General features: G+C 43.7%; 1 protein-coding gene across 1 annotated transcript in view; it reads right to left on the bottom strand.

Moving 5' to 3' along the window:
• Positions 1 to 27295, bottom strand: part of rnf214 (ring finger protein 214) — a 44001-nt gene that overhangs the window by 15487 nt on the left and 1219 nt on the right. Inside the window, exons 2-10 of the mRNA XM_078426611.1 lie at positions 23657 to 23846; positions 21176 to 21680; positions 18168 to 18227; positions 16932 to 17072; positions 13363 to 13502; positions 5048 to 5116; positions 4123 to 4219; positions 2729 to 2817; positions 2208 to 2289 (exon numbers count right to left, since the gene is read on the bottom strand). Coding sequence (XP_078282737.1) covers positions 2208 to 2289; positions 2729 to 2817; positions 4123 to 4219; positions 5048 to 5116; positions 13363 to 13502; positions 16932 to 17072; positions 18168 to 18227; positions 21176 to 21680; positions 23657 to 23829 — 1356 coding nt within the window. The 5' untranslated portion in view covers positions 23830 to 23846. The remainder of the gene's footprint in view (positions 1 to 2207; positions 2290 to 2728; positions 2818 to 4122; positions 4220 to 5047; positions 5117 to 13362; positions 13503 to 16931; positions 17073 to 18167; positions 18228 to 21175; positions 21681 to 23656; positions 23847 to 27295) is intronic.

Genomic DNA, 27295 nt, shown 5'->3' with positions numbered 1-27295 from the left:
CCGGACCACGAAGTACAACAGGGACCACAAGACCATAGGACCACAAGACATAGGAGTAGAATTAGGCCATTTGGCCCATCAAGTCTACTCTGCCATTCAACTGTGGCTGATCTATTTTTCCCCTCTCAACCCCATTCTCCTGCCTTCACCCTGTAACCTTTGACGCCCTTCCTAATCAAGAACATATCAATCTCCATCTTAAAAATACCCAATGAATTGGCCTCCGCAGCATTTTATCCAAATGACAACAGGCCTGACTGAGTCACACACCGTCAGTGTTACATCAGTCTAGATTCTGTGTTCCCGACTTCATTGGAACCCTGTTGGCCCAAGGTGACGAGAGCGTGTCTCACTAAGCCATGACTGACACCAACTAACAACAGAAAGCAAATGCAAAGAACAAAGTGCTGGAGGAACCCAGCGTGTCCGGCAGCATCTGAGGAAGAAACGGACACGCGATGTTTCAGGTCAGGACCCTACTTACAAAATTCTTAATGGGTTGGACAGGCTAGATGCAGGAAGATTGTTCCCGATGTTGGGGAAGTCCAGAACAAGGGGTCACAGTTTAAGGATAGGGGGAAGGAAGTCTTTTAGGACCGAGATGAGAACGTTTTTTTTTCACACAGAGTGGTGAATCTGTGGAATTCTCTGCCACAGAAGGTAGTTGAGGCCAGTTCATTGGCTATATTTAAGAGGGAGTTAGATGTGGCCCTTGTGGCTAAAGGGATCAGGGGGTATGGAGAGAAGGCAGGTACGGGATACTGAGTTGGATGATCAGCCATGATCACATTGCATGGCGGTGCAGGCTCGAAGGGCCGAATAGCCTACTCCTGCACCTATTTTCTTTGGGTTTTTTCCTATGTTTTTTTCTTCAGACTGAAATGTCACCTGTCCATTTCCTCCACAGATGCTGCCTGACCGGCTGAGTTCCTCAAGCACTTGGTGTTTTGCTCAAGGTTGCGCCATCTGCAGTTGCTTGCGTCTCCATGGAGAACCACATGCTCTGTGGACATCTTGCAATATTCCTCACAGTGGTGCAATAATCCAGGCTGCAGATTTCTCAGCAAGTTCCAAAAGAAAGCCACCAGCCTGGCCCCGAGACAAAGAGGCAATCTGTGATCAATCTGATCTCTGGCTGCAGATGGAAGATTGGTCTTACAGGAAATACTCCCCATCTGGTGGCCAGATGAAGTATTTACCAAAGAAACAGCTTGGCTTTGGGACAAATTTGTATACATAGGGAAGGAGAGGGGAAAAAAAACCCAGAAAACCACGAGCGCAGGAAACTTGTGACAAAAAGAACTGCTGAGAATATAGAGCAAAGTCATCAGCACTTCAAAAGAGAAACATAATCTCTCAAGGGCCAAGTGAATGTCTGATATGTTAATTACATGTCAAGTCTACTGATCAAAAGGAGAAGAGAACCACAGATAAAATAAACCAAGATAACCTGAAAAACTAATTTTGAAACCTTCGCCATAGTGAAGGGGCCCAGCCGAACCACTTACCTGTCCTTGCCACAGTTCCCTTTGGGGGTTTAAATGACCATCTGTTATATGCTGTAACTGTAATTCTTTTTTGTGCACAATCCGCAGGCATTGCCACTTTCATTTCACTGCACATCGTGTATGTTATGTGACAAATAAAATTTGACTTGACTTGAACTAATTTTTTGTACCTCAGTATTTCAGGAAGACTGTTCCTCTCTCTCCATCCCTCCCCCATACTGACTCGTTTCACCATCTTCCTGATTAATTTTTCTGATTGTATGCCGCGTTTTCACCTTTCCCCCAGCTAACAATGAACCATTCTACATTTCCTTGATCAACGTCTGCTTTGATCTTTCATTTTCACACCTTACCCTTGCATATCTCTAGTCTCCCTCTTCCTTGACTCTCAGTCTGAAGAAAGGTCTCGACCAAAAACCCCACCCATTCCTTCTCTCCAGAGATGCTGCCTGTCCCGCTGAGTTACTCCAGCATTTTGTGTCTATCTTCGGTGTTAACCAGCATCTGCAGTTCCTTCCCACACAGATTGTGGCTACTCTCTCACCTCCCCTGATCTCGTGCCACAGCTTTTTGTCAAAAGGCAGCGTTACCTGGGCAGATGTTCAGTTTGCACACAGACACCTGTTTCGGGCCACTTGGCCAATTTTACAGCCACTGGCCCACAAACCCTTGCCAGCTCGGCTGCCATCTCAGTCTCACCTTTATAGTCTCTGTTTGGACCTGGATGTCATTCAATCTTCTCTGCCATTCCCGTGCAAGGTTAGAACTTCCTGCCTGAGGCCTAAGAACAAAAATAAAATATTCCTCAAGACCTCAGTACACAGAAAACTCCTGCACGTGCTGAGGTCTATGAAAAGTTAACAACCAAGCATGGGTGAAAAAAAAAAAGCACTGCTCCTTTTGTCAGACCGGTCCAAAAGTAATTTTGGTGTTGTGTTCCTGCCCGGTGCCAAAAAGGGCTTTTTCTAAAATTTAAACCTCGTTTGATTTCATGCTGCCTTTGAAACGGGTTGAAGGACACAAAGGGAATGAAAACAATTCATCTTGGAGCTGGTCTGCCAATAAAGCCCTTCAGCTTTCACAGAATACTGGCCTGATGAATGGGCTGTATTTACTCCATGTCCTTCTGACCGTTCGATGAAAGCACCGCCCAGTTGGGTGAGAATGTAATAAATTGGTGAGAGAGAGAGAAAAAAACTTCAAAGCTAATAGACTCTGACCTTAAGTTGCAAATCTGCAGTTCTGCCTCATTAGCTGCCTGCTCCAACATCATAACTGCAATTTCTCTCTTGCTCTCCAGAGACTGAACCTGCAACAGTTAAAGCATTAACGATCTGTAACGCAGAGAACTGGACATTTAATTCTTCTTCAACCTGGGGCTGCAAATGTAACCAGCAAGCCCAACATTAATTGCCCGTCCCCATTACCCTCAAGGTGGCAGTGTTCACATGGTGAAGATAGATCACGTGGAGTTAAATGGTGACCCAGCAAAGACTTCTGAGGTTTTACCAAGATTCATAAAGAGGAATTTCGAAGAGTAGACAAAGTTAGTTCACTTACATGAATCTGGATTACGCATTAATGGGTGAAAGCACAGCTTGCTAACTTTATTGTTTTATTATGGAATGAAGAGAGAGTGTGAGAACAAAAAAAGGAGGGAAAAAAAACAAAGTGAAAGAAAGCAAGGTCTTTGGTTTAACATCTCAACCAAAAGTATAACTTCTGACACCAAAATACTTCCTCGTTATCCTAATTCCTCATACTTTTGAGGAAATTCAGCATGTCGCCAAATATTCTATTAAACTTCTCCAGGTTTATTGTGGAGAACATACTGACTGCTTGCATTCTCATCTCGCTACCATCAAGGTGGTGGCACAGGAGCAAGAGAACCATTACCTCCAGGCTCAAGAGCCACCCTGCTGAATCATGCTATAGACATTGCACTCTTAAGGATGCACTATGCACTCCGGCTGACACTATCCCGGTCCACTCCACTTGCATACTGATCATTTATTCTATATCTATTTCTTGTGCAGTTCCGTTTAATGTGCCTTTCAAAGCTGCAGCAAGTAGGAATTTTATGGTTCTGGACCCGGTACAAATGACAATTATACACTAGTGACTCAGTACTGCACAGGAGTGTTAACCTTAATTCAAAAAATATAGTTTACTTACAGTTAGATCTTAAAGATGTACAGATGCTCCTCGACTTACGAAGCTTCGACTTACGATATTTCAACTTTACAATGGTACAAACACTGGGCAGCAGGCCACAGTTCGCTTCCGGCCACGAGATCAGGCGTATTAAATGCATTTCGACTTACGATATTTTTGGTTTACGATGGGTTTATCGGAACATAACCCCATTGCAAGTTGAGGAGCACTTGTATATAATCCTCCTGCCCCCCCAAAAAAGAATTTAATAATTCACATCTAAGCTTGTTTACTGCCCGCCTTTGTTAAGACTGAAAACAAATACCACAAAGTTCAGATCCCAGGAGATGTGATTATTTTGAATTGTGTTATGCAGGACAGCAGCCAGTAAATGCAAGTGTAAAAGTCCTCTGTACTGACAGAATACCCAAACCCCTGAACATACAATAAAGACATGGACCTCAGCTTTCAATGCACGTTCTGTCTCCTCCAAGATGTTCTTGTTGAGCTTGTTATGCTGAAGCTGCAGTTTCGCCAAATCCTCATTCAGCATCTCCCTGCAATAACAAGCCAGCCAGGATTATAATGCAATTCGCAAGGAAATAGGTTGCAGTTACCAATGACTCGGGCTTCCTTCCAGATTCAGATCATATTAGCAACATCCAACATTATGATTAAAAATCCCACGAAACATCAGATTGACTTGTCCCATTGGTGTCCACCATATTTACAATGTGGTAAATACCAACGTCAGGCATCTGGAGTATGACCAGAGCACACAGACTGAGAGAGATTGCTGTGGATTGTGCTGACCTGTGCCAACTTGTGCCAGCGGATCAACACAAGTACTGTGAAACACTTTGCTCACAGATTAACCAAAAAAAAGTCCATCTGTTCTCCATGCCTGAGCTCCACAATGACTCCATGGAGCACGGAAACAAGCTCTTCAGCCCAATCAACCAAGATGCCCCATCTACACTAGGCCCGCCTGTCCACATTTGGCCCATATCTCTCTAAATCTTCCCAATCCATGTACCCGTCCAAATGACTTTTAAATGTTGTTATATTACCTGCCTCAACGATCTTCTCTTGTAGCTTGTTCCATGTACCGACCACCCTCTGGGTGAAAACATTGTCCCTCAGGTTCCTCATGATCTTATACACATTTATAAGGTCACCCCTCCAACTGTTCTGCCAACATTACAGCTCTTAATGTTGCCATATGAGCCACACCCACAACTTTGTTCCTATGTGTTAATTGGTAATATGTTTTTGTGTCTGTTGTCACACGGATCACAGCGGTACAATGACTAGGTTGCATAATCATGGGGCTCTTGGAACTAAAAACGTTGGTCTCAAGTAAAGAATATGCGGCAAGGACTTACTTTTTATCTGAATGATTGCTTATCAGGATGGCAACCAGGTTCCCCTTCTCTTCTTGTTCCTTCATCAGCCTAGAACAGAAAGACGCATTAAACTAACACGATTGGCATCTGTGTAAGAAGGAACTGCAGATGCTGGTTTAAACCGAAGATAAGACACAAAAAGCTGGAGTAACTCAGCGGAACAGGCAGCATCTCTGGAGAGAAGGAATGGGTGACGTTTCGGGTCGAGACCCTTCTTCAGACTGGTTACGGATAAGGGAAACGAGAGATATGGACGGTGATGTGGAGAGATAAAGAACAATGAAGGAAAGATATGTAAAAAGGTAAAGAAGATAAAGGAAACAAGCCATTGTTTGCCACGATTGGCATCTGGGTTGACATGGATAAGATGGATGAAGGGCCTGTTTCATACTGTACGAAGCCAGGATAATGATTTCAGTATCAATTTGCGGTGGATTTGAGTAGAGTGTTACCCAAACTACAAAGGTTAATTCCCTTGAACTAAAAATGATTCCTTTGAGTCGGGTTTATGAAAGAGAATTTTCAATTATTTATTTGGGAAAGAAAACTCCAAGATTTCAATGCCTGCAAACGCTGCAGTGAAAATTATTTCACTTTATCTGCACGGTCTTCCCAAGGACAACACGAACGGATTTGCAAAGCTTTCTTTGTGCACTTCGAACCACAGGAAGTGGAGATTTAAAAAAAAGGGAGTTGAAGTGGGAGGAAAGATTAAACAGCAGGGCTTCCTGCTACAGTTTGAAACTCATACAGAAAATGTGGTAGGATTTTAGCTTCAGAAGGTTTCCTCACTGCTCCTAAAGACTCAAAGAATAATAATGAAACAAAATTGGTTCAATGCTTGAATGGTATTTTATTGCCATGTGTACCTAGGTACAGTGAAATTACTTTCTTGCAGTCAGTAAAATAATTATTATATACTAGACCAAGTGGACCCGTTGGGCCCAAACCTCTCCTGCATTGGTGCAGCACCCTGTCCTCCCCCCCTCCCCTCAACCCCCCCTCCCCTCTCCCTTCTCCCCCACTCCCCCCTCCCTCCTCCCCCTCCCCTCCTTTTAAACTTTAAAATGTGAATAACTTAAAAAATCTAACATGGATTTCAATGAAACTACTTGCATTATCACTAAAGTAACAGTGGTGAGTAAGGTGGGCCTAAAATTGTTGCGCTATCGTGTACCGTTTTGGCTGAAGTTCAGTCACAAACAAGATAACAAACGAGAGTTTTAGTATATAGATGGTCACAATCATACTTGAGAACAAGTGTAGGAATAGTAGATTACACTGAGAGAGCACACAAGAGTCACCACGTTTCCAGCTCCATTTTATATAATTCAAGTCCAATTGCCACAAAAGGATGTGGAGAGGATGTTTCCATTAGCAGGAGAGTCTAGGACCAGAGCCCACAGCCAAAGAATAAAAGGACGGACCTTTAGAAAGAAGAGGAGGAATTTCTTTAGTCAGAGGGTGGTGAATCTGTGGAATTCATTGCCACAGAAGGCTGAGGAGGTTGTCAATAGAATTTTTTTTGGAAGGCTCTTGATTAGTACGGCTGTCAGGGGCTTTGGGGAGAGGGCGGGAGAATGGGGTTGCGAGGGAAAGATAGATCAGCCATGATTGAATGGCATAGACCTGATGGGCCGAATGGCCTATTTGTGCTCCCATGACTGATGAACAGTTCAGCAGGTCAGGCAGCATCTGTGGATTGGTTCTGTCGAAGGATTGCAGACCCGAAACATTGACTGATTCTCTTTCCTCAGATGCAGTCTGTGTTGCTGTGATTTTCTACATTTTTCCATTTTTCTTTCAGATATCCAGCAGTTGCAATGTTTTTTTGATTTTGCAAGGCTAATGATTGCACGTTATTTATACAAAAGTCCAAATTATAACATAAAATGCTGGAGTAACTCAGTGGTCCAGGCTGAACCCCTGAAAAATACAGATAAGTGACGTTTCAGGTCGGGACCCTTCTTCAGGCTGTCGGAACTCAGTAGGTCAGGTAGCATCCCTGAAGAAGGGTTCCGACCCGAAACGCAAGCTATCCATGTTCTCCAGCAATGTTGCCTGACCCGCAGATGGGGATGGGTTTAATTTGGCATTATGCTTGGCACAGACACTGTGGGCCGAAGGGCCTGTTGCACTGTTCTATCTTCCCTGTCAAATGGAATCATCAGAGAGACATTCTGGAGCGACTAGGCTTGTATACACTGGAATTTAGAAGGATGAGAGGGGATCTTATCGAAACGTATAAGATTATTAAAGGGTTGGACAAGTTAGAGGCAGGAAACATGTTCCCAATGTTGGGGGAGTCCAGAACAAGGGGCCACAGTTTAAGAATAAGGGGGAGGCCATTTAGAACGGAGATGAGGAAAAACTTTTTCAGTCAGAGAGTTGTGAATCTGTGGAATTCTCTGCCTCAGAAGGCAGTGGAGGCCAATTCTCTGAATGCATTCAAAAGAGAGCTAGATAGAGCTCTTAAGGATAGCAGAGTCAGGGGGTATGGGGAGAAGGCAGGAACGGGGTACTGATGGAGAATGATCAGCCATGATCACTGAATGGCGGTGCTGGCTCGAAGGGCCGAATGGCCTAATCCTGCACCTATTGTCTATTGTCTTATAAAGGAGGACTGCAAGGCTGCCGAGAAGAAAAATGAATGCATGACTTGAAATGCAACTGTAGAAGTAAAACAGGATGAACCTCCAGGAGTAATGTTTCCTGCAACCAACTTTAGCCATTATTATCCCCCCCTCCCCCCATAAGTACGGATCAATGTATAGAATAGGCATCTAGGTGGAACAATGAAGCTAAAAACCATGGAAGCATTTAAGCAACAATTCGCTGCTGCAATTGGGAAGGGGACATTGGCATCTTTCTGCGTGAACATTAGCATCTTTCTGGATTTGTATATAAAATTATAAGATAGTGCAGACAGTCAGAATAGTTTTTCCCAAGGGTGGAAATAGCCAACTCTAGAGGGCGCAGGTATAAGGTGAGAGGGTGAAAGTTTAATGGAGTTGTCCGGGTCTTTTAAAAAAAAAAACATGTACAGATTTAGTGGGAGCCTGGAACAAATTGTCAGGAGTGGTGGAGGCAGATGCAATAGTGGTGTTTAAGAGGCCTTTAGATTAGCACATGGACGTGCAGGGAATAGAGGGATATGGATCGTATGCAGGCAGACATGATCAGTTTGGCTTGACATCATGTTCGGCGCAAAGGGCTCATTTCTCCGCTGTACAGTTCGGTGTTCGAACAAACATGGGAACAAGGGACCCTTGTGACTCATCATTGGCAATTTGGGATTTTATTCCATGCAGATCTTTCTAAAACAATAACAGATTCGAGACTTTGGAACATGGGTACTTTAGATGGGGACAAATTCATTCCAAGAATAGAGACAATTGTGTCCTACCCTACTCTAGTGTAAAACGTTAATATTAAAAATGTACTCGCACTGGGACTTAGATGCGGTGTGACAGAACCTGTGAAGCATTGCTTTAAAGATCAACCCCAGGGAAAGAAAGCAGCATCAAGAATTCTTCTGATTGTCGGTCAAGACTTTTCAGTTTAAAACTGATCGGTGCTAACAGATGCCAGCTGACACAAAGCTCTCAAGCTAATTTTGATGAAGCCACATGATACATTTTCAAAATATACATCCTACAGTTTTCCTATTAATGTAACTGGCAGTTTCATAAATTACTTTAATATCCTGGTCTCAGATGCCTTATTTCATCTTTTTTACCCTCTGCAATAGAAATACTGCCTGCATTTGGCTTCAAATGTGAACATTTAATACTCCGCGTCAATTTTCCCAATTATAACATCACGCCACACCATTTTGTTTGTGTGGAATTGTTCTCAAATTAACCACTTATATTTTTGTTTCTTTTATAAGATTACTCGTACTCAGCTCATGGACTTTGCTGGGAAAGGAAGTCTTTGTCATTCATTCCAACTTGCTCCTATTGCACCAAGTGCTGGAGTAACTAACTTGCCCTTATCTCAGAAGCCACAAATGTTGAAGCAGAGATGGAGATCTCCTGTGTTGTCTGAGTGCAAGCAAAGACCAGCAAATCCTGATCCTCTTTAAAATACTTTCTTTTCAAGTACTTATCCAGCTTGCCTTGGATTGCTGGGACTAAACCTCCCTGGACGTGCATTCTATCTATATTCTGATCCTCTGCATAAAATACTTTCCTCATTTTTAACTCTTTTATCAATCACCTTCATCTTATGTCCAATGATTCTTTATCCTTCCATCAACAGAAACAATTTGTCTCCATTTACTATCTAAATCTTTGACAAGTTTAAAAATCTCCATCAGACCCTTTCTCAATTGCCACTGTTCTTGGAATAAATTCGGCTTTTCTAAAGTACTTATGTTCCAAAGTCTCTAATCTCTGGTATTGTTTCAGTCAAGCTTATTTTCACATGGGTCCTGAATTTGGCCACTATTGAATCTCTGAGAGGTTCTTTAGCCCAGCCCTGAGAGCCCATGCATTGTTTTTAAAATAAATTTAAACTAGAGAAATAACTCCCCTGCCACTTATTCTCCATTCCTGTACCATTTACCATTCTACAAGGCCGGTAGGAGAGGGTCCAGGGTCTGGCCTAACACGCCTTTAAGGTCGGCTGGTGGAGATGCCCCAGGGCACGAAGGTGGACGGCGAGGAGAGGGATATTGGTTCGCTGGTCGTTCCACACGTCCAAGGATGGCAACGGCTGGAGGCCCTACTGCAGCCTGGGACTTGCCTAGATCGGGCACCGCTCATAAGACCTAGAGCGCAGACTGGACTTTGAAAATGGCTCCAAACTGGCCTCTCTTCAACGTGGGCTCAACAGACTATTTCCGCACGCTTTGGTCATCAGGGATTATGCTTAGGTATGGCAATACTTTACTGGTCTGTATGTAAGAAAATAATTTCACTGTGCATTTGCACACGAGACAATAAAAGCACCTCTGAACCAATGATTTTGCTTATTTTTCCAACCGAAATGTACCATCTTGCATCTTCTTACATTAACTTTCAACTGGAACTTATCCACCCACTTCGCCAACCAGTCCATAACCCCTTGGTTACTAGTTATTAATTCCCTCAGTTTATCATGACTCCCACTTTCATTATCTCCGAAAATCCTGCCTCATAATTTGCGGCAGGTGTCAGGGGTTATGGAGAGAAGGCAGGAGAATGGGGTTAAGATGGAGCGATAGATCAGCCATGATTGAATGGCGGAGTAGACATGTTGGGCCGAATGGCCTAATTCTTCTCCTAGAACTTATGAACTTATGAATACACCCTCGGCTAAAGCACAAACGGGCTTTTAGAAACATAATCGTGGTGCTGACAGCTGGGGAACAATGAACATTTAGCTACATTCACAATTAGCCACTCAACTAATTTTCCACCTGTGCTCTTGTAACTACTCTCATTCCACCTGTTTGAGTCCCAACTGACAAGCCCATTATGCAAAATTTTATCTAATCTATATACTAAAACTCTCGTTTGTTATCTTGTTTGTGACTGAACTTCAGCCAAAACGGTACACGATATCGCAACAGTTTTAGGCCCACCTTACTCACCATTGTCACTTTAGTGATAATGCAAGTAGTTTTATTGAAATCGATGTTATATTTTTTAAGTTATTCACATTTTAAAGTTTAAAAGGAGGGGAGGGGGGAGGAGGGAGGGAAGGGGGGAGTGGGGGAGAAGGGAGGGGGGGGGTTGAGGAGACAGGGGAGAGGACAGGGTGGTGCACCAATGCAGGAGAGGTTTGGGCCCAACGGGTCCACTTGGTCTTATCTTATAAAACCTAGTACGGTGACCATGAGTCACTGTCAGTGCTTTATAGCCTGCAGACCCATGCAGGAAGGCATGTGTTTGGAGTCATATACGCTACAGACCAGGTTTAGACTTTGTCGGGGGTTCTGGAGAGAAGGCACTGGGCCTGTACTCACTACAGTTTAGAGGAATGAGGGGGGACCTCATTGAAACATACAGAATAGTGAAAGGCTTGGATAGAGTGGATGTGAAGAGGATGTTTCCACTAGTGGGAGAGTCTAGAACTAGAAGTCATAGCCTCAGAATTAAAGGACATTCTTTTAGGACAGAGATGAGAAGAAATTTCTTTACTCAGAGTGTGGTGAATCTGTGGAATTCTTTGCCACAGAGGGCTGTAGAGGTCAAGTCAGTGGATAATTTTAAGGCAGAGATAGATAGATTTTTGATTAGTACCGGTGTCAGAGGTGGGGAGAAGGCAGGAGAAGGGGGTTAGGAGGGAGAGATAGATCAGCCATGATTGAATGGCGGAGTAGACTTGATGGGCTGAATGGCCTAATTCTACTCCTATCACTTATGACCTTATGAAGGCAAGAGAATGGGGTTAAGAGGGAGATATAGATCAGCCATGATTGAATGGTGGAGTAGACCTTATGGGCCGAATGGCCTAATTCTGCTCCTATCACTTAGGACCTTATGACTTGGAGTCACATCTGCTACAGAGCAGGTCTGGGTTTGGTCATAAATGCTACAGACCAGATCAGCAGAGCCAATTACTTTTCCCAAAAGGATGTCTATGCACCTGGTGGGATTTTAAATTACATTCCAGAAGTTTCACAGTGACAACTTGTTAATATTTGATTTAATTAACCAAATGTAAAATCCTCAGCTGGTGGTTTTGAAACAAAGTCAAACCTCCACTAGTCGAGACTCTAATTAAAAACAAATCAAGATAACTGCAAATGTACAAAATCTGAAATATAAACAGAAAGCGCTGTAATCACTCGGCAGGTCTGGGATTTATAGCAAACATAGAAAAATACAGCACGGGAACAGGCCCTTCAGCCCACCATGTCTGCAGTGACCATGATACTAATCTAGCAAATTCCTTCTCCCCACACGTTGAACAATGCAGCATGGCAAGAGGACATGTGCCCCACGTTTCTCTTTAACACGTTTCTCAGTGTCCCACTACTCCTGCCTGTGCATATGTTGGTCTAAATGCCTCTTAAATGTTTCCATCATATCTGGTTGTACCACCTCTCCTGGCAAAGCATTCCAGGCACTTACCACACTCTGCGTTAAAAAAAAAATCTTGCCATATAAATCTACAAGCTTTCCACCCTTTCTCATTAAAACATTCCCCTGGCATTTGACATTTCCACCTTTGGATAAAGACTATCCCTAAAATACATAGTCATAGAGTGCCATAGAGTGATACAGTGTGTAAACAGGGCCTTGGGCCCAACTTGCCCACGCCAGCCAACATGTCCCAGCTACACTAGTCCCACCTGCCTGCGCTTGGTCCATATCCCTCCAAACCTGCCCTATCCATGTACCCGTCTAACTGTTTCTTAAACGTTGGGATAGTCCCAGCCTCAACTAACTTATCTGGCAGCTTGGTCCATACACCCACCACCCTTTGTGTGAAAAAGTTACCCCTCAGATTCCTATTAAATCTTTTCCCCTTCACCTTGAACCTATGCCCTCTGGTCCTCAGTTCCCCTACTCTGGGCAAGAGTCTATGCATCTACCTGATCTATTCCTCTCATGATACGTCCATTATTTCCCAAAGGCCAGCAAATCCTACCCCTACAAATTTTTCCAATAAATTCCTGATCAGTGATGCAAAGCTCACAGGCCTATAATTACCCATTTTGTCGCTTAAACAAAAGAATAACATTAGCTAATCTCTAGTCTTCTGGATCGATGCCCATGACTAAAGAGGTTATAAAGATCTCTGTCAAGGTTGCAGCAATCATCTCCCTTGCTTCGTCTCAGTATCCTGTTACAGGTACCATCAGACGCAGGAGAAGTCTGTGGAATGAGAAACATGTTTCAGATCAAAGACCATTCATCTGAATGTTCTGACAAGGGTCTTGGATTGGAATTGTTGGGTGCTTCCCTTTCCAGAGATACCATCTGACCTGCTGAGCAGTTCCAATCAAAATTAAAGCTGTCTCCATTTTCAGTGCATTAAAAATATACTTTTCTATTTACTGAATCAGGGACGCAGCGGTAGAGTTGCTGCCTTACAACGCCAGAGATCCTAACTACGGGTGCTGTCTGTACGGAGTTTGTATGTTCTCCCTGTGACCGTGTGGGATTTCTCTGGGTGCTCCGGTTTTCACCCACACTCCAAAGACGTACTTGTTTATTGGTTAATTGGGTTCGGTAAAGATTATAAATTGTCCCTAGTGTGTAGGATAGTGGTAGTGGGATCACTGGTCGGCACAATCTCGGTGGGCCGAGGAGCCTATTTCCACGCTGTATCGCTAAACTAAACTAAAGGTTTATTACCGCTTCCCATTCTCATAGAGTCTCTCAACTTCATTCTTCAGCTCCTGTTCTTTTTCAGCAAATTCTCTCTTTTCCTTTTCAGACTTCTTCTTCAGCTCCTCCAGTTTTACCTTCATCTCCTTGATCTGCTTGACGTTCTCCTGCAATTTTTGTGATAGAACGAAAAGGTCATTCGCATTGCAGGAACACAACTTGTCAGCCGCGGAAAGAGAACAATATTGCTAATCTTCCCAAAAGATGCTTCATTTTACAGCGATTTTATGTAATGGAACATTTTAATTTAAATGGTAAATGCTAAAGGCACTATCAGTAATCAACTTCAAACAGTTACTATGCTCAAGAGCGCGAGCCAAATTAACATCAACGGCACCACAGCCTTAGGGATTACATATTGAATAGCGAATGTTAATTCAGCACCACCAAGTTAAATTCAGCCATTTAACTAATGGTGTACTTCTATTCCAGAGAGAATTGCAAAATGCTTCCACAGTTCTAGTTTCAGTTTAGTTTATTGTCACATGTACCGAGGTACAGTGAAAAGCTTATGTTGCATGCTAACCAGTCAGCAGAAAAATTCATGATTACAATCGAGCCATTTCTTGTGTACAGATGCATGATAAGGGAATAACGTTTATTGCAAGGTAAAGCCAGCAGAGTCCAATCAAGGATAGTCCAAGGGTCACCAAAGAGGTAGATAGTTATTCAGCGGTGCTCTCTGGTTGCGGTAGGATGATTCAGTTGCCTGAATAATGGAATTATCCTGGGTACGAAATGGGATTGCGGGAAAGAAGAATTAGGTTAAACAGTTCTTCCTAGGACAGTGCAAATTTGTTTTAAAAATCACAGCAGCCCAACTCAAGTGATACAGCATGGAAACTAGCATTTATTTCAAGAGGGCTTATATACAAAAACAGGGATGTGATGTTAAGGCTCCATAAGGCGCTGGCAAGGCCGCATTTGAAATACTGTGAGCAATTTTGGGCACCATATCTGAGGAAGGATGTGCTGGTTCCAGAGAAGGTCCAGAGGAGGTTTACAAGAATGATCCCAGGTTAACCTATGATGAGCATTTGTCAACACTAGGCCTGTACTTGCTGCAGTTAAGCAGAATGAAGGGGATCTCATTGAAACATTCAGAATAGTGAAAGGCTTGGATCCTCACCTCACCTCACATCCGGAATCTTGGAATCATCCTTGATCAAACCCTCTCCTTCGACAAACACATCAAACACATCACAAAGACAGCCTTCTTCCACCTCAAAAACATTGCCCGTCTCCGTCCATCCCTCTCCTCCACAGCTGCAGAAACCCTCATCCACGCCTTCATCACCTCCCGTCTGGACTACTGCAACAGCCTCCTCTATGGCGCACCCTCAAAAATCATCAATAAACTTCAATACATTCAAAACTCCGCTGCCCGTCTACTCACACACACCTCGATCCGTGACCATATCACCCCCGTCCTTTATAAACTCCACTGGCTCCCCATCCCCCAGAGAATCCAGTACAAAATCCTCCTCATAACCTACAAAGCCCTCCATAACCTGGCCCCATCCTACCTGACCGACCTCCTCCACAGGCACACTCCCACCTGCACCCTCCGCTCTGCCGCTGCCAATCTCCTATCCCCCCACATCCGGACTAAACTCAGATCCTGGGGGGACAGGGCTTTCTCCATCGCTGCTCCCACCCTATGGAACTCACTACCCCAAACCGTTAGAGACTCCCCCACACTCACCACATTCAAAACATCGCTGAAGTCTCACCTGTTCAGTACTGCCTTCAACCACTGAAGGTCACCTCACCTTCTGTCTCCTTTCTCTGTTCATTTATTTATTTACTTATTTATCTATTTATTCATTTCCCTATGTTCTCAAAATCTCTGTAAAGCGTCTTTGAGTATATGAAAAGCGCTATATAAATAAAATGTATTATTATTATTATTATTATAGATTGGATGCGGAGAGGATGTTTCCACTAGTGGGAGAGTCTAGGATTAGAGGTCATAGCCTCAGAATTAAAGGACGTTCTTTTAGGAAGGAGATGAGGAGAAATTTCCATGAGCCGTGAGGCTGCTCTAATGCCAGCTGTTGTTGACTCTTTTGAACCAGGCCTGATCTTCACTCTAAATCACTCGGTGCCAACTCAAATATTTGGTACAAACATGCTAATTCAAGGACAATTCTTGCTCAAGTAATATCTGGTGTAGTTTTTTTGATTAATTGAATAAAATTGGTTGAAAGTTAGAGCACGGACACAGGCCCTTCGGCCCACCGCGTACAGTTGCCCATTGATCACCCATCCACATTAGTTCTATGTTATCCCACTTTCTCATTCACTGCCTACATGTTAGGGGCATTTACAGAGGCCAATTAATCCAAAAACCTGCACATCTATGGGATGCGGGAGGAAATCAAAGCACCCGGAGAAAACTCATGTGGCCATAGGGAGAACGCGCAAACTCCACACAGATAGCACCTGATGTCAGGATCGACCTGGATCTCTAGTGCTGTGAGACAGTAACTCTACCTGCTGTGCCACTGTTTGACTTTGAGTGGACCCTTAAATTTATAAGTCAGGTGCATGCAGAAGTGCTATGCCTATGAACAGTGGGAACTACATGCACTGCTCCATTAGGTAAGTAAGCTTATTTTGTTATTTTGGGATGTGGCCAACATTTATTTATCCACCTCTTGGTTCTGGTTTGGCAACTTTTTACATAGCCAGTGTGATGCATAATACTATTGGGAATAAGCTCCAGAAATTTGGACAATCACAAGAAGAACAGAAATGTATTTTTCCCAGCTCCTAACAAGGCATTACCTGGAAACAATGTTTTATGGTCTTGTCCACCTTTTATGTGGTGCTAATTACTAGTCTGGCATGGGCTGCCTACTTTGTGTTTGTCAAGACCCTAGTTACCGAAAAGTTGGTCCCACTGATTTCAAACAAATCCAAGCATTGTATACGCTGCTTTTGGCATGTAATGTTATTGCAACATGGTTCTCCCAACACTTCATTCAACAAACTGCCTGGAGGAACTCCACTGGCCAGGCAACATCAGTGGAGAGAAATGAACAGTTGATGTTTCAGGTTGAGAGCTTTCGAATGGTCTCATCCCGAAATACTGATTGTCCATTTCTCTCTACAGATACTGTCTAACCCACCGAGTTCATCCCACAGTTTGTTATTTGCTCCAGCATCCAGCATCTTCATTCTCTTGTGATTTCATTCATTGGAATGGTCTTGGCGTGCTGGCCGATTAGAATGGACAAATCAGATGCCTATTCCGAACCAGACCAAAATGCACAACTTTCTAATCCTTGGAGGTAGAAGATAAATGTTTCTTCAATATATTAGCCTTCAAACATCACCAAAAGATTCTCACTCTGGTCAGAACTTCAGTATTATTTGTTGGAATTTGCTGTGTGCAAACTGACTTCATTTCCCACATGGCAATGGTGATTTCACTTGCTGCAAAAGTACTTTCTAGGCTGCAAAGCATTTTGGAAATGACCATGGATGAGAACGGTAAATGCAAGTCACTTTTTCTTCCTACGTACAGTTACCTGGTAGATGTTCTCCTCTTCCTCCTGCTGCTCCTGAAGGTGACGGACTTTGACCTGGAGCTGGTTCTCCACCTGTGTCTGTCGATCCAACACTTCCTGGTACCTGTCCTTCAGGACCTCCCGCTCAGTCGCCACTTCATTCTGAAGCAACACACAATGCAAGACTAAAACATTAAAAATAAAAGCAACTACTTCGCATGCACCAAGAAAATCCTGCCTTCAAAGTGCCAGCTTTAATGCAAACAGGTCTCAGAGAGCAAACCTGCAAATTAGGTCAATTGACAAAGAATTAACCGCAAGCTGGAAGCTCAAGGTTGGCTACTGTGCTTGTTTCTTTTCTAAATTTGGGCGGCACGGTGGCACAGCTGGAAGAGCTGCCACCTCACAGCGCCAGAGACCCGGGTTCAATCCTGACCTCGGGTGTTTGTGTGTGGAGTTTGCACTTCACCATGCGAATGCCTGGGTTTTCTCCAAATGCTCCAATTTCCACCCATATCCCATGACATGCAAATTTGAAAGTTAATTGGCCTCTGTAAATTGTCCCTATGGCACAGGAGGTAGGATGACACAAAATGGATGTGGTGGATCATGTCAATTTTGTCAATGGCTTCCACCGTGTTGATGTTGAGGGACTCAATGATGGTAATGCACTGAATGTCAGTGGTAGTGGTGTCACTCTCCCACATGTTGGAGATGACCATAGCCTGGCACCATTGTGGCACGGATGTTACTTACCATTTATACCGTATATGTTTGGCTGCAGGCTAAAGTGGGTGGCTTCATTTATAAGTCATAAGGTCATAAGTGATTTAAAAAAAAAAAAGTTCATAAGTGATAGGAGCAGAATTAGGCCATTCGGCCCATCAAGTCTACTCCGCCATTCAATCATGGCTGATCTATCTCTCCCTCCTAACCCCATTCTCCATGGCCCCTCACTTGCCAGGGAATTGTTAGCTGTTCACTAATAATTGAATATCTCCTCTTCTGATGGCTTTGGGAGTCCTTTCCCTGACCAGTTCTTCCGTTCTTACCAAAAAGTTCAGACTATGAAAAACCCGGTTACCTCTCTCAGCAAACTAATTGATCGTCTAAATGCATTTTAGACCCAGTGGTGAACAGAATAGGTACTGCCAGAGCTTTAATCAGTCCTTGGAGAACAAAGGATGTGGAAATGAGAAATGCAGAACCCTACTCGTCAGCACCAAAGGTAACAGCTCGACAACAGTACTCACTTACCATGTACCTTTCAATATCCTGATCTGTACTGACCTCTGCATCCACAGTAAAGCAATCAGTCTGAAATGGAAAAGACTTGGCTTAAATTCCAGTCAGTTCGAAGCAGATTCAAGGCAGGTGGAGCATGTGTTAAATCTTGTGTAGGAAAGAACTGCAGATGCTGGTTTAAATGGAAAGTAAATACAAAATGTTGGAGTAACTCAGTGGGACAGGCAGCATCTCTGGAGAGAGGGCATGGGTGGCATTTCGGGTCGAGAATCTGAAGAAGGGTCACGACCCAAAATGTCACCCATTCCTTCTCTCCAGAAATGCTGCCTGTCCCGCTGAGTTAATCCAGCATTTTGTGTCCATCATGTGTTAAATCTTATTTCATTCAGTCAATTAAATTACACAAAAAATAGTTTGATACTATTAAATAATTAACATCACAAACCACGTGCTTGGGGAATCAAGAACGTACAGAACAAAGATATTTATTTCACAAAATGCTGGAGTAACTCAGCAGGTCAGGCAGCATCTCAGGAGAGAAGGAATGGGTGACATCACCCATTCATTCTCTCCTGCCGAAACGTCACCCATTCCTTCTCTCCTGAGATGCTGCCTGACCTGCTGAGTTACTCCAGCATTTTGTGAAATAAATACCTTCGATTTGTACCAGCATCTGCAGTTATTTTCTTGCAAGAATGTACAGAATGTACTTTCTGGAGCATGACCACCGCTAATTCTTTTTACATTCAAACAACTGCATTCTCCAGCATAAACAAACTAAGTAATTGAAGATCTGATGGAAAGGACTCAATATATAATATATAAATAAAAATCATTAAGATATCTGCTACACTGCAGGAATCACAGCCGAAAGCTTGCACACAGAGAAGACCATGAACAGATATTAGATAGCCCACAAAATCTGTTCAGTTATGGTAGGAAAGAAAAGTAAAACGGGCAGGTCATAGAGTCATGCAGCTTGGAAACAGGCCCTTCACCCCATCTCCTCCCTGCTGACCAAGCGTTTGAGAACTGATTTACATTTCCAAAAGGGTGAAAACAATAGAACATCGACAAGGAGATCCATCTTTGCTTTTAAAAGAAGAAATGGATAAATATTTGAAGGCTTCTTTTGGTTAAAACAAAAAACTATGAATGGACGATAATTGGACATGTTAAAATCACAGAAACAGAAGCCAGCAAATCAAAAAATTATCATTGTGAAACCATTTGGTTCATTGCTTCTGCCTCTACCATTTTTTTCAGGCTGTGAATTCCAGATCCCTTTTCCCATCTACCTGCACATGACACAGACGGTTGGTCTCCAAGGCAAACCATGGGCACGCATGGCTGTGCATTCCAGGTCCCTATGACACCTACAGGGCAAAATAAAAGATATTTCCTCATGCCTCCACTCATCCTTCCATTAATTATGTTCAATTCATTTCCAGGTTTTTTACTCCTCTGCTCAGGCAGATGAGTCCTTCCTATTTTCTCCATCCGGGTCCCACTGCCCTCTCAAACCTCTGTTTGATGAAACTACCTTAACTTGTCCAACTCTACTCCATGACCGCAAGATTCAAGTCCTTGCAGCATCCTAGTTCTCTCAGAACCCCACCCAGGTAATCTCAAGCCTCCTGTAATGCACTCACCAGAATTGCCGTCAATAGTTAAGCTGTGGCCACATGAATGCTGCATATAACCAACAGCTCTGGCGTAAGCCTCCCTTCTCATATATACTCTGCTTCAGCCAACGAAGAAAGCCTTCATGTGTTTTTAACCACCGTACTGACCAGTCTTGCCACCTCTAATAATCTATGGACATACTCTCTCAGATCCCTCTGTTCCATCACATCACGTTATGTCCTGTCAGATATTGTCCGTTTTCTTACCATTTGCACCGTGCCAAATACAGGACCTCACCTTGTCCTGGATTAAATTCCATTTGCCATCCTTCTACCCAGCCACCCAGACCATCTAGTCCTGCAGTCTGATGATTTACCACACTGTCAATCATCTGGCCAATTTTTATACCATCTGCAAACTTAGCTCTTTCAATGTGTGTCTCAGACTAATACAAGTCACGGAAATAAATACAGCATAAACCTATGAAACCCCACTTCCTTAACATGCTTTCTGTCAAAATTCCTATCAAGCACTGCCCTTGGTTTCCTGCCTCGGACCCATTTCTGGCTCTGCTTTGGATCCCGGAGGCGTTTACTTTTTTTTTTACCAATTTGCCTTGTAGGACCTTGTCAAATCCTTGCTGAAATCTACAAAGACTATGACAAATGTAGTGCACTCTGATTTTTTTTGAGGAAGGCTAATCAGATTAGTCAGACAAGATCTCCCCTCCACAATGCTGACTATCCCAATTAAACTGGTGCTAAAGATACATTTTGTTGCTTGGAAGAATCATTTGTCCACCATCACATTTAACTAAATACCTGTACTTGGTTTATGCCTTTTTCACAGTCACTTTGAGATCTTATTAGTACCTGGGCTAATTCAAGTAGCTAAACCAAACCAGCACTGACCAAAGAATGGGTGTGATCGTGTCAGTCTTGGTTTATGGGCCCCAAAGCACCATCTGAAAGATGTTACCTCCAGCAGTGTAGCTCTCCTTCAGTATCGCACCAAGAGTTTTGGTCTTGGTTTCAAGCTGATGACCCATAGACTGTTCATCTTTCCACTGAACAAAACCCAGACGTTTCAGGTCTGACGCTCTATGTGATGCAAGCAACACCAACGAAGCCATGGTTCCACAGCCCATTCCATCCATAATGATGTTCAGACCGAACAATGAAGTCTACTCCACCTATCATTATACCACGTAAGCATGACTCAACTGGAGCTTGTGCAAAATATCTACTCATTTGGAATAACCATTTCCTTGAAACAAAGCCTCTGGAGCCTCGGGTAACTTCATGGTGTTTCTGGAGATACTGGGTCAATTCTGAGAGCTTTCAAAAACAGACGCTACCCAGAACACACCTGTTTATATTCTTGCAGGGCCTTACCTGCACTGCAGAATCTTCTAACGACTTCAAGGGTGGCAACTCTTTTGAGAGACTGTATATTGCGTCAGGACCTCCACCTGGTTTCTCTTCGTGTTGTGGTTTTACCATTACTTCTTCATCCGCTAGCACCGTGCCAGTGCATTCTGGATTCTGCCAGTAGCCAGCAGAATGCCCACACGATTCATCAGCAAACGGTTTAGGGTCCCGGCCCTCCGATGCATCAGGCAGCCAACCCTGCTCTGGATAGTTTGGCATGGCTGGAGGCACGTCTTCACCACAATCAATGTGATACGGCACAGACGGTTGGTCTCCAAGCCCTGTTTCGGGCAAGCCATGGACAGCCAGAATGTCTGGGGTACAGCTGGCCAGTGCTTCCTCTGCTTCATTTTCTGGGTCAGACATATAAATGTCACCATCTTGTGCAGGTGAACCTGGAGTAGTGAACACTGCAACGTCCAAATCTGCACTGGGTGGCTCCTGATCAGATGGGGAGGAGTTGGAATCACTGGAGCAAAATAAACAATGCAAAGGTTACGTGGATACATTTGATATCATTGGAATGTCAGATTAATTGGATGATGCATCAAAATTGAATTTCTAATTCATTCACAACTGAAACGAAGTCAAGCACTGCAATCAAATGTCATTATTGAAATAATTTAAAGAAAATCGAAGTTGCCCTTTTCATCATTCGAGTAACTGCCCGACTTTCAGTCCACACAGGCTTACCCAACACTCAAGCAGTGCTATAGAGCGTTACATTGCCAGAGGTGCTGTCTCTCAGGTAAGATGGTAAATTGAGCCTTCTCTTGCTGCTGGACCCAGAGGAATCTGTGTCCATCTCTCGCCTTTTCTCCTCGCTGACATTTAACCCCTAGGCGCACAAAGTGCTGCAGTAACTCAGCGGGTGAGGCAGCATCTCTATTGAGATCATTCCTGACCCGCTGAGTTACTCCAGCGCTTTGTGTCCTTGTGTAAACCAGCATCTGCCGTTCCTTGTTTCTATATTTAACCCCTCAATTACTACACCCAAAACCAAGTCGCCAATCATTTTCACATTGCCATTTATCAGAGCCAGCAGCGCAAAAGCAGGGACCACATTTGCCTCCCTAATAATATATCTCTGCGTTTTGAAGGATAGTGTGAGCAGTTCTCTTATAAAATGTAATTCTCCAACATGAATTGGATAAAACATGCGCGATGAATAGGGGAACACTATTTGCATAAGGCGGGTCGAATTGGTGATTTCGATCGGGACTTAAAAGTTACTTTGGAAGTTGACAAGCAGAAAAGAAACTGCCCTGGATTTAAACAGTGCAAGGGACAGAAACCTGCTTCCATGTAACTCCCGTGCAGTAATCAGACACCATTGACAGTGAAGAACACAAATTGCTATTTCAATTGCGGGCAACTATTGATAATGACAAGCAATCACTTGTGCAAAGATACGCAATAGAACAACATATCACATAGTTTAGTTTAGTTTAGAGAAACAGCGCGGAAACAGGCCCTTTCGGCCCACTGGGTCCGTGCCGACCAGCGATCCCTGCATATTAACACTGCCCTACACACACTAGGGACAATTTTTCTTTACATTTACCAAGCCAATTAACCTACATACCTGTACGTCTTTGGAGTGTGGGAGGAAACCGAAGTTCTTGGAGAAAACCCACGCAGGTCACGGTGAGAACGTACAAACTCCGTACAGACAGCACCCGTAGTCGGGTTCGAACCCGGGTCTCCGGTACTGCATTCGCTGTCAGGCAGCAACTCTGCCGCTGTGCCACTGCGGTGCAGTCTTTAGTATTTTCAGCTTGCAGTAACAAAAATAAACTTACAGCCTACTCTCATTACAGACCCTTTTCTTATGATTTTGCTTATTGCGGATACAGTGACCACTAGGTGGCGGCAATAGGCAAGCACTATACAACACCACCAATTTAGAAAGAATTATCTGCGCTACTTTCACTGTTTATATGAACCTCTTTCCAAATACAATACAATCCATGATGGAGTATGTGAAACACAGCAGGAGGTTGGCTTAATTATCATGCTTTCAGTATCTATTTTATTCTTTTATAAACTACTTTAGATGTAACATTAAAAATATATGCACTAACATTCCCTGACTCAGTTATAATGGACAATCGGGAATAAAGCATACCACCACCCCCCCCCCCCCCCCCTCCCAGTCCATTATAACGGAGGTTTTCTGATTTGCTATCAAAGGGACTTATTTTGAAAATTCTGTGGGAAAATTAATTTTGTTATTGCAAGTGTGAAATTCTCTAACCCACTTTCCCCCAATTGTCATATAACATGATTTTACCACAACACAAGGTCTCTTAGAAATACAACTACCATCTTGCATCAGAACTACCTGTATATAAACGCAAGTTCTTTTTAAAATTAGAAAATGGAATGCATAAGTTGGAAACCATTTATCGTGGCAGAAAAAGGTGCAAGATTATTTGCGAGTACCTTAGTGTAAGGGTTTCAAGTGCTGTATCACAGCCCATAGTTGTAACACTCTTGGTCTCTGCAGGTTCACCAGTGCATGAAGCATCATCAATCTGTCCTCCATGTTCTAAGCTCAGCGTACCAGATGTCACCTCAGGTTTTTCTTCAGAATCCAAGACTTCTACCGGCTCCATATATTAGAAACAGGATACTGCAGGCGATACAAGTTCCACAAATTTGATCTCACTCTTTTTTTCTTAAAGAAAATTTTTTTTTGTTAAGTTTTTTCTCACTTTGATAAAGTGGATACATATCAGCCATAGACTCAATGACACGCTGCTGGACACTAGGATATCTGTGCCCATCTGTACAGCCACAGATTAATTTAGAGATACAGTACGGAAACAGGCCCTTCGGCCCACTGAGTCCATGTAGACCAGCGATCCCCGCACACTAACACTATCCTACGCACACTGGGGACAATTTACAATTATACCAAGGCAATTAACCTACAAAGCTGCACGTCTTTGGAATGTGGGAGATCCCGGAGAAATCCCACGCAAGTCACGGGGAGGACATACAAACTCTGTACAGACCTGTAGCCAGCATCGAACCCGGGTCTCTGGCGCTGTAAGGCAGCAACTCTACCGCTGCGCTACCATGCCATCTTTAGTTTTTTTCCTTTGCATTGTATTTCCTTGTGACATAGATGCCCATTCAGTCCATCAAATTTCAGAGCAATCCCATTAACACCACTCCATTTATCCCTCTACAATCTGGTCCCTCTCACATGCCCAACAATGCCTGACATCAGGGGCAATTTCTCATGACCACCCACCTGCCAACCAGCACATCTTTGGGATAGAGGCATATATAGAGTGGAAACAGGCCCCTCGGCCCAATTTGCCCACAGTGACTATAACATGCCCTAACTACACTAGGCCCAACTGCCTGCATTTGGCTCATCTATATACTAAAACTCTCGTTTGTTATCTTGTTTGTGACTGAACTTCAGCCAAAACGGTACACGATATCATGACAATTTTAGGCCCACCTTACTCACCATTGTCACTTTAGTGATAATGCAAGCAGTTTTATTGAAATCGGTGTTATATTTTTTTAGTTATTCACATTTGAGTTTAAAAGGAGGGGAGGGGGAGGAGGGAGGGGGGAAGTGGGGAGAAGGGAGAGAGGAGGGGGGGGTGGTTGAGGAGAGAGGGGGGGGGGTTGAGGAGAGAGGGGAGGGGGGGGTTGAGGAGAGAGGGGAGGGGGGGGGGTTGAGGAGAGAGGGGAGGGGGGGGGGGGAGGACAGGGTGCTGCACCAATGCAGGAGAGCTTTGGGCCCAACGGGTCCACTTTGTCTAGTATTATCCCCCTAAACCTTTCCTACAGGTAAACCTGTACCTGTCTAAATGTTTCTTAAACATTGTGATACTACCTGCCTGAACTACCTTCTCTGGTAGCTCGTTCTATTACCCAATAGCCTTTGTGTAAAAAAGTTGCCCACAGGTTCCTATTAAATCTTTCCAGGCCCTCGAGTCCTGACAACATCCTCGGAAATCTTTTCCGCACCCTTTCCAGCTTAACAACACCTGTGGGATGTGGGAAGAAACAGAAGTACCCAGAAAGACCCTGGGAGAATGCGCAAACTTCAAACCAGAGGCACTGGAGTTAAGGCAATTGCACCAGGGTGCCACCAAAATACAAAGATTAAAATCACATCTCTGGGTCAATCTACAGATTGCTGATGGTAGATCTGGAACTGAGACAGGAAAGTCTCAACCCTGACTCCAGAATCACAAATAACCTTCGAGAACGAGACCATTCAGCCCAACACTTCTGGACTAGTTCTATGAAAGAGCTGCCCAGTTTGCTCCTTTGCTCTCCAAGCTGAGTGTTTCAATTTACAAATATACTTATTCAAATTACTTCTGAAAGTTATTTCATCTCTTCCAGTAAGCGCAACTTGGATCAAAACTCGCTGCTTAAAAAAAAAACTTTCATATCACCTCTAATTTTTGTGCTGTCCTTTTTCCTTTCAATTATGAAGAGGGATTGTAAAGGAGCGGAGATTGCCGAGGTGGACCTGACGAAGGTACACAAGATTACCAGGGGCAGAGATGAAGGGTATTGAGAAACTTTAGAAATGTTTAAAACCAAAGGACGCAGATTTAAGGTGATGGGGAGGAAGTTAAGAGGGGAGTGTAGAAAGAAAGTCCCCCCACCCCGAGACAATGTTTGCAATCTGAACACAGTTCCTGAGGAGGGAGTGGAGACAGGCACTATCACTGTGGTTTCATTACGGCTGAAAGGCTGTGGATCTGCTGCTGACAAAAGGGATTCATTTAGAGTGGGCACCTGATGGTCGGTCTGGTCTGAGTCAGTGTTTTATGATGATATTGCTCCAAGTGACCTTGAAGGTGTGTTTCAGATTTAATTCTGTACCTTTTTATACCACTAGTTTCCCTCCCCCCCCCCCCTGACTCTCAGACTGAAGGGTCTTGACCTGAAACATCACCCATTCCTTTTCTCCAGAGATGCTGCCTGTCCCGCTGAGTTACTCCAGCATTTTGTGTCTATCTTCGATGTAAACCAACATCTGCAGTTTCTTCCTTGACAGAGGAAAGAGTTTCTTTTCATTGACTCTCTCAAATCCCTGTCTGATTGTACCACTGTCCAGCTAAACCATTAAAATTATGTTATGTCACTAACCAAGTGCCATGGTGCAGCAAGCTGTTGCTGTCCTTGTTAATCCTCTTGGTCATCGCGTCAAAATCTCAATTAAATTTGTGAGATGCAAATCTCCATCTACAAGGCCACGCTGACTACCTAATCAGTCCGTGCCTTTCTAAATGGAGGCTCATCCTGTTTCTCAGAATCCCTTCCAGTCACATTTCATAGAAACATAGAAAATAGGTGCAGGAGTAGGCCATTCGGCCCTTCGAGCCTGCACCGCCATTCAATATGATCATGGCTGATCATCCAACTCAGTATCCCGTACCTGCCTTCTCTCCATAGCCCCTGATCCCTTTAGCCACAAGGGCCACATCTAACTCCCTCTTAAATATAGCCAATGAACTGGCCTCAACTACCTCTGTGGCAGAGAATTCCACAGATTCACCACTCTCTGTTTGAAAAAAAACTATCTCATCTCGGTCCAAAAAGACTTCACCTTATCCTTAAACTGTGACCCCTTGTTCTGGACTTCCCCAACATCGGGAACAATCTTCCTGCATCTAGCCTGTCCAACCCCTTAAGAATTTTGTAAGTTTCTATAAGATCCCCCCTCAATCTTCTAAATTCCAGCGAGTACAAGCCGAGTCTATCCAGTCTTTCTTCATATGAAAGTCCTGCCATCCCAGGGATTAATCTAGTGAACCTTCTCTGTACTCCCTCTATGGCAAGAATGTATTTCCTCAGATTAGGAGACCAAAACTGTACGCAATACTCCAGGTGTGGTCTCACCAATGCCCTGTACAACTGCAGCAGAACCTCCCTGCTCCTATACTCAAATCCCCTCGCTATGAATGCCAACATACCATTTCCACCAGAAGTTCAGCTCACAAGTGGTACCCTGGCTTATTTTTGCACCCCCTCTTAAATAAACACACCCTCCAGTCTGACTGCACCTCACCTGTGGCTAAGGAAGATATTAAAATT

The sequence above is a fragment of the Rhinoraja longicauda genome, chromosome 32, assembly GCF_053455715.1.
Source record: "Rhinoraja longicauda isolate Sanriku21f chromosome 32, sRhiLon1.1, whole genome shotgun sequence".
Lineage (NCBI taxonomy): Eukaryota > Metazoa > Chordata > Chondrichthyes > Rajiformes > Arhynchobatidae > Rhinoraja > Rhinoraja longicauda.
The sequence above is the reverse complement of the archived record's forward strand: the minus strand, read 5'-3'. Positions and strand labels throughout refer to the sequence as shown.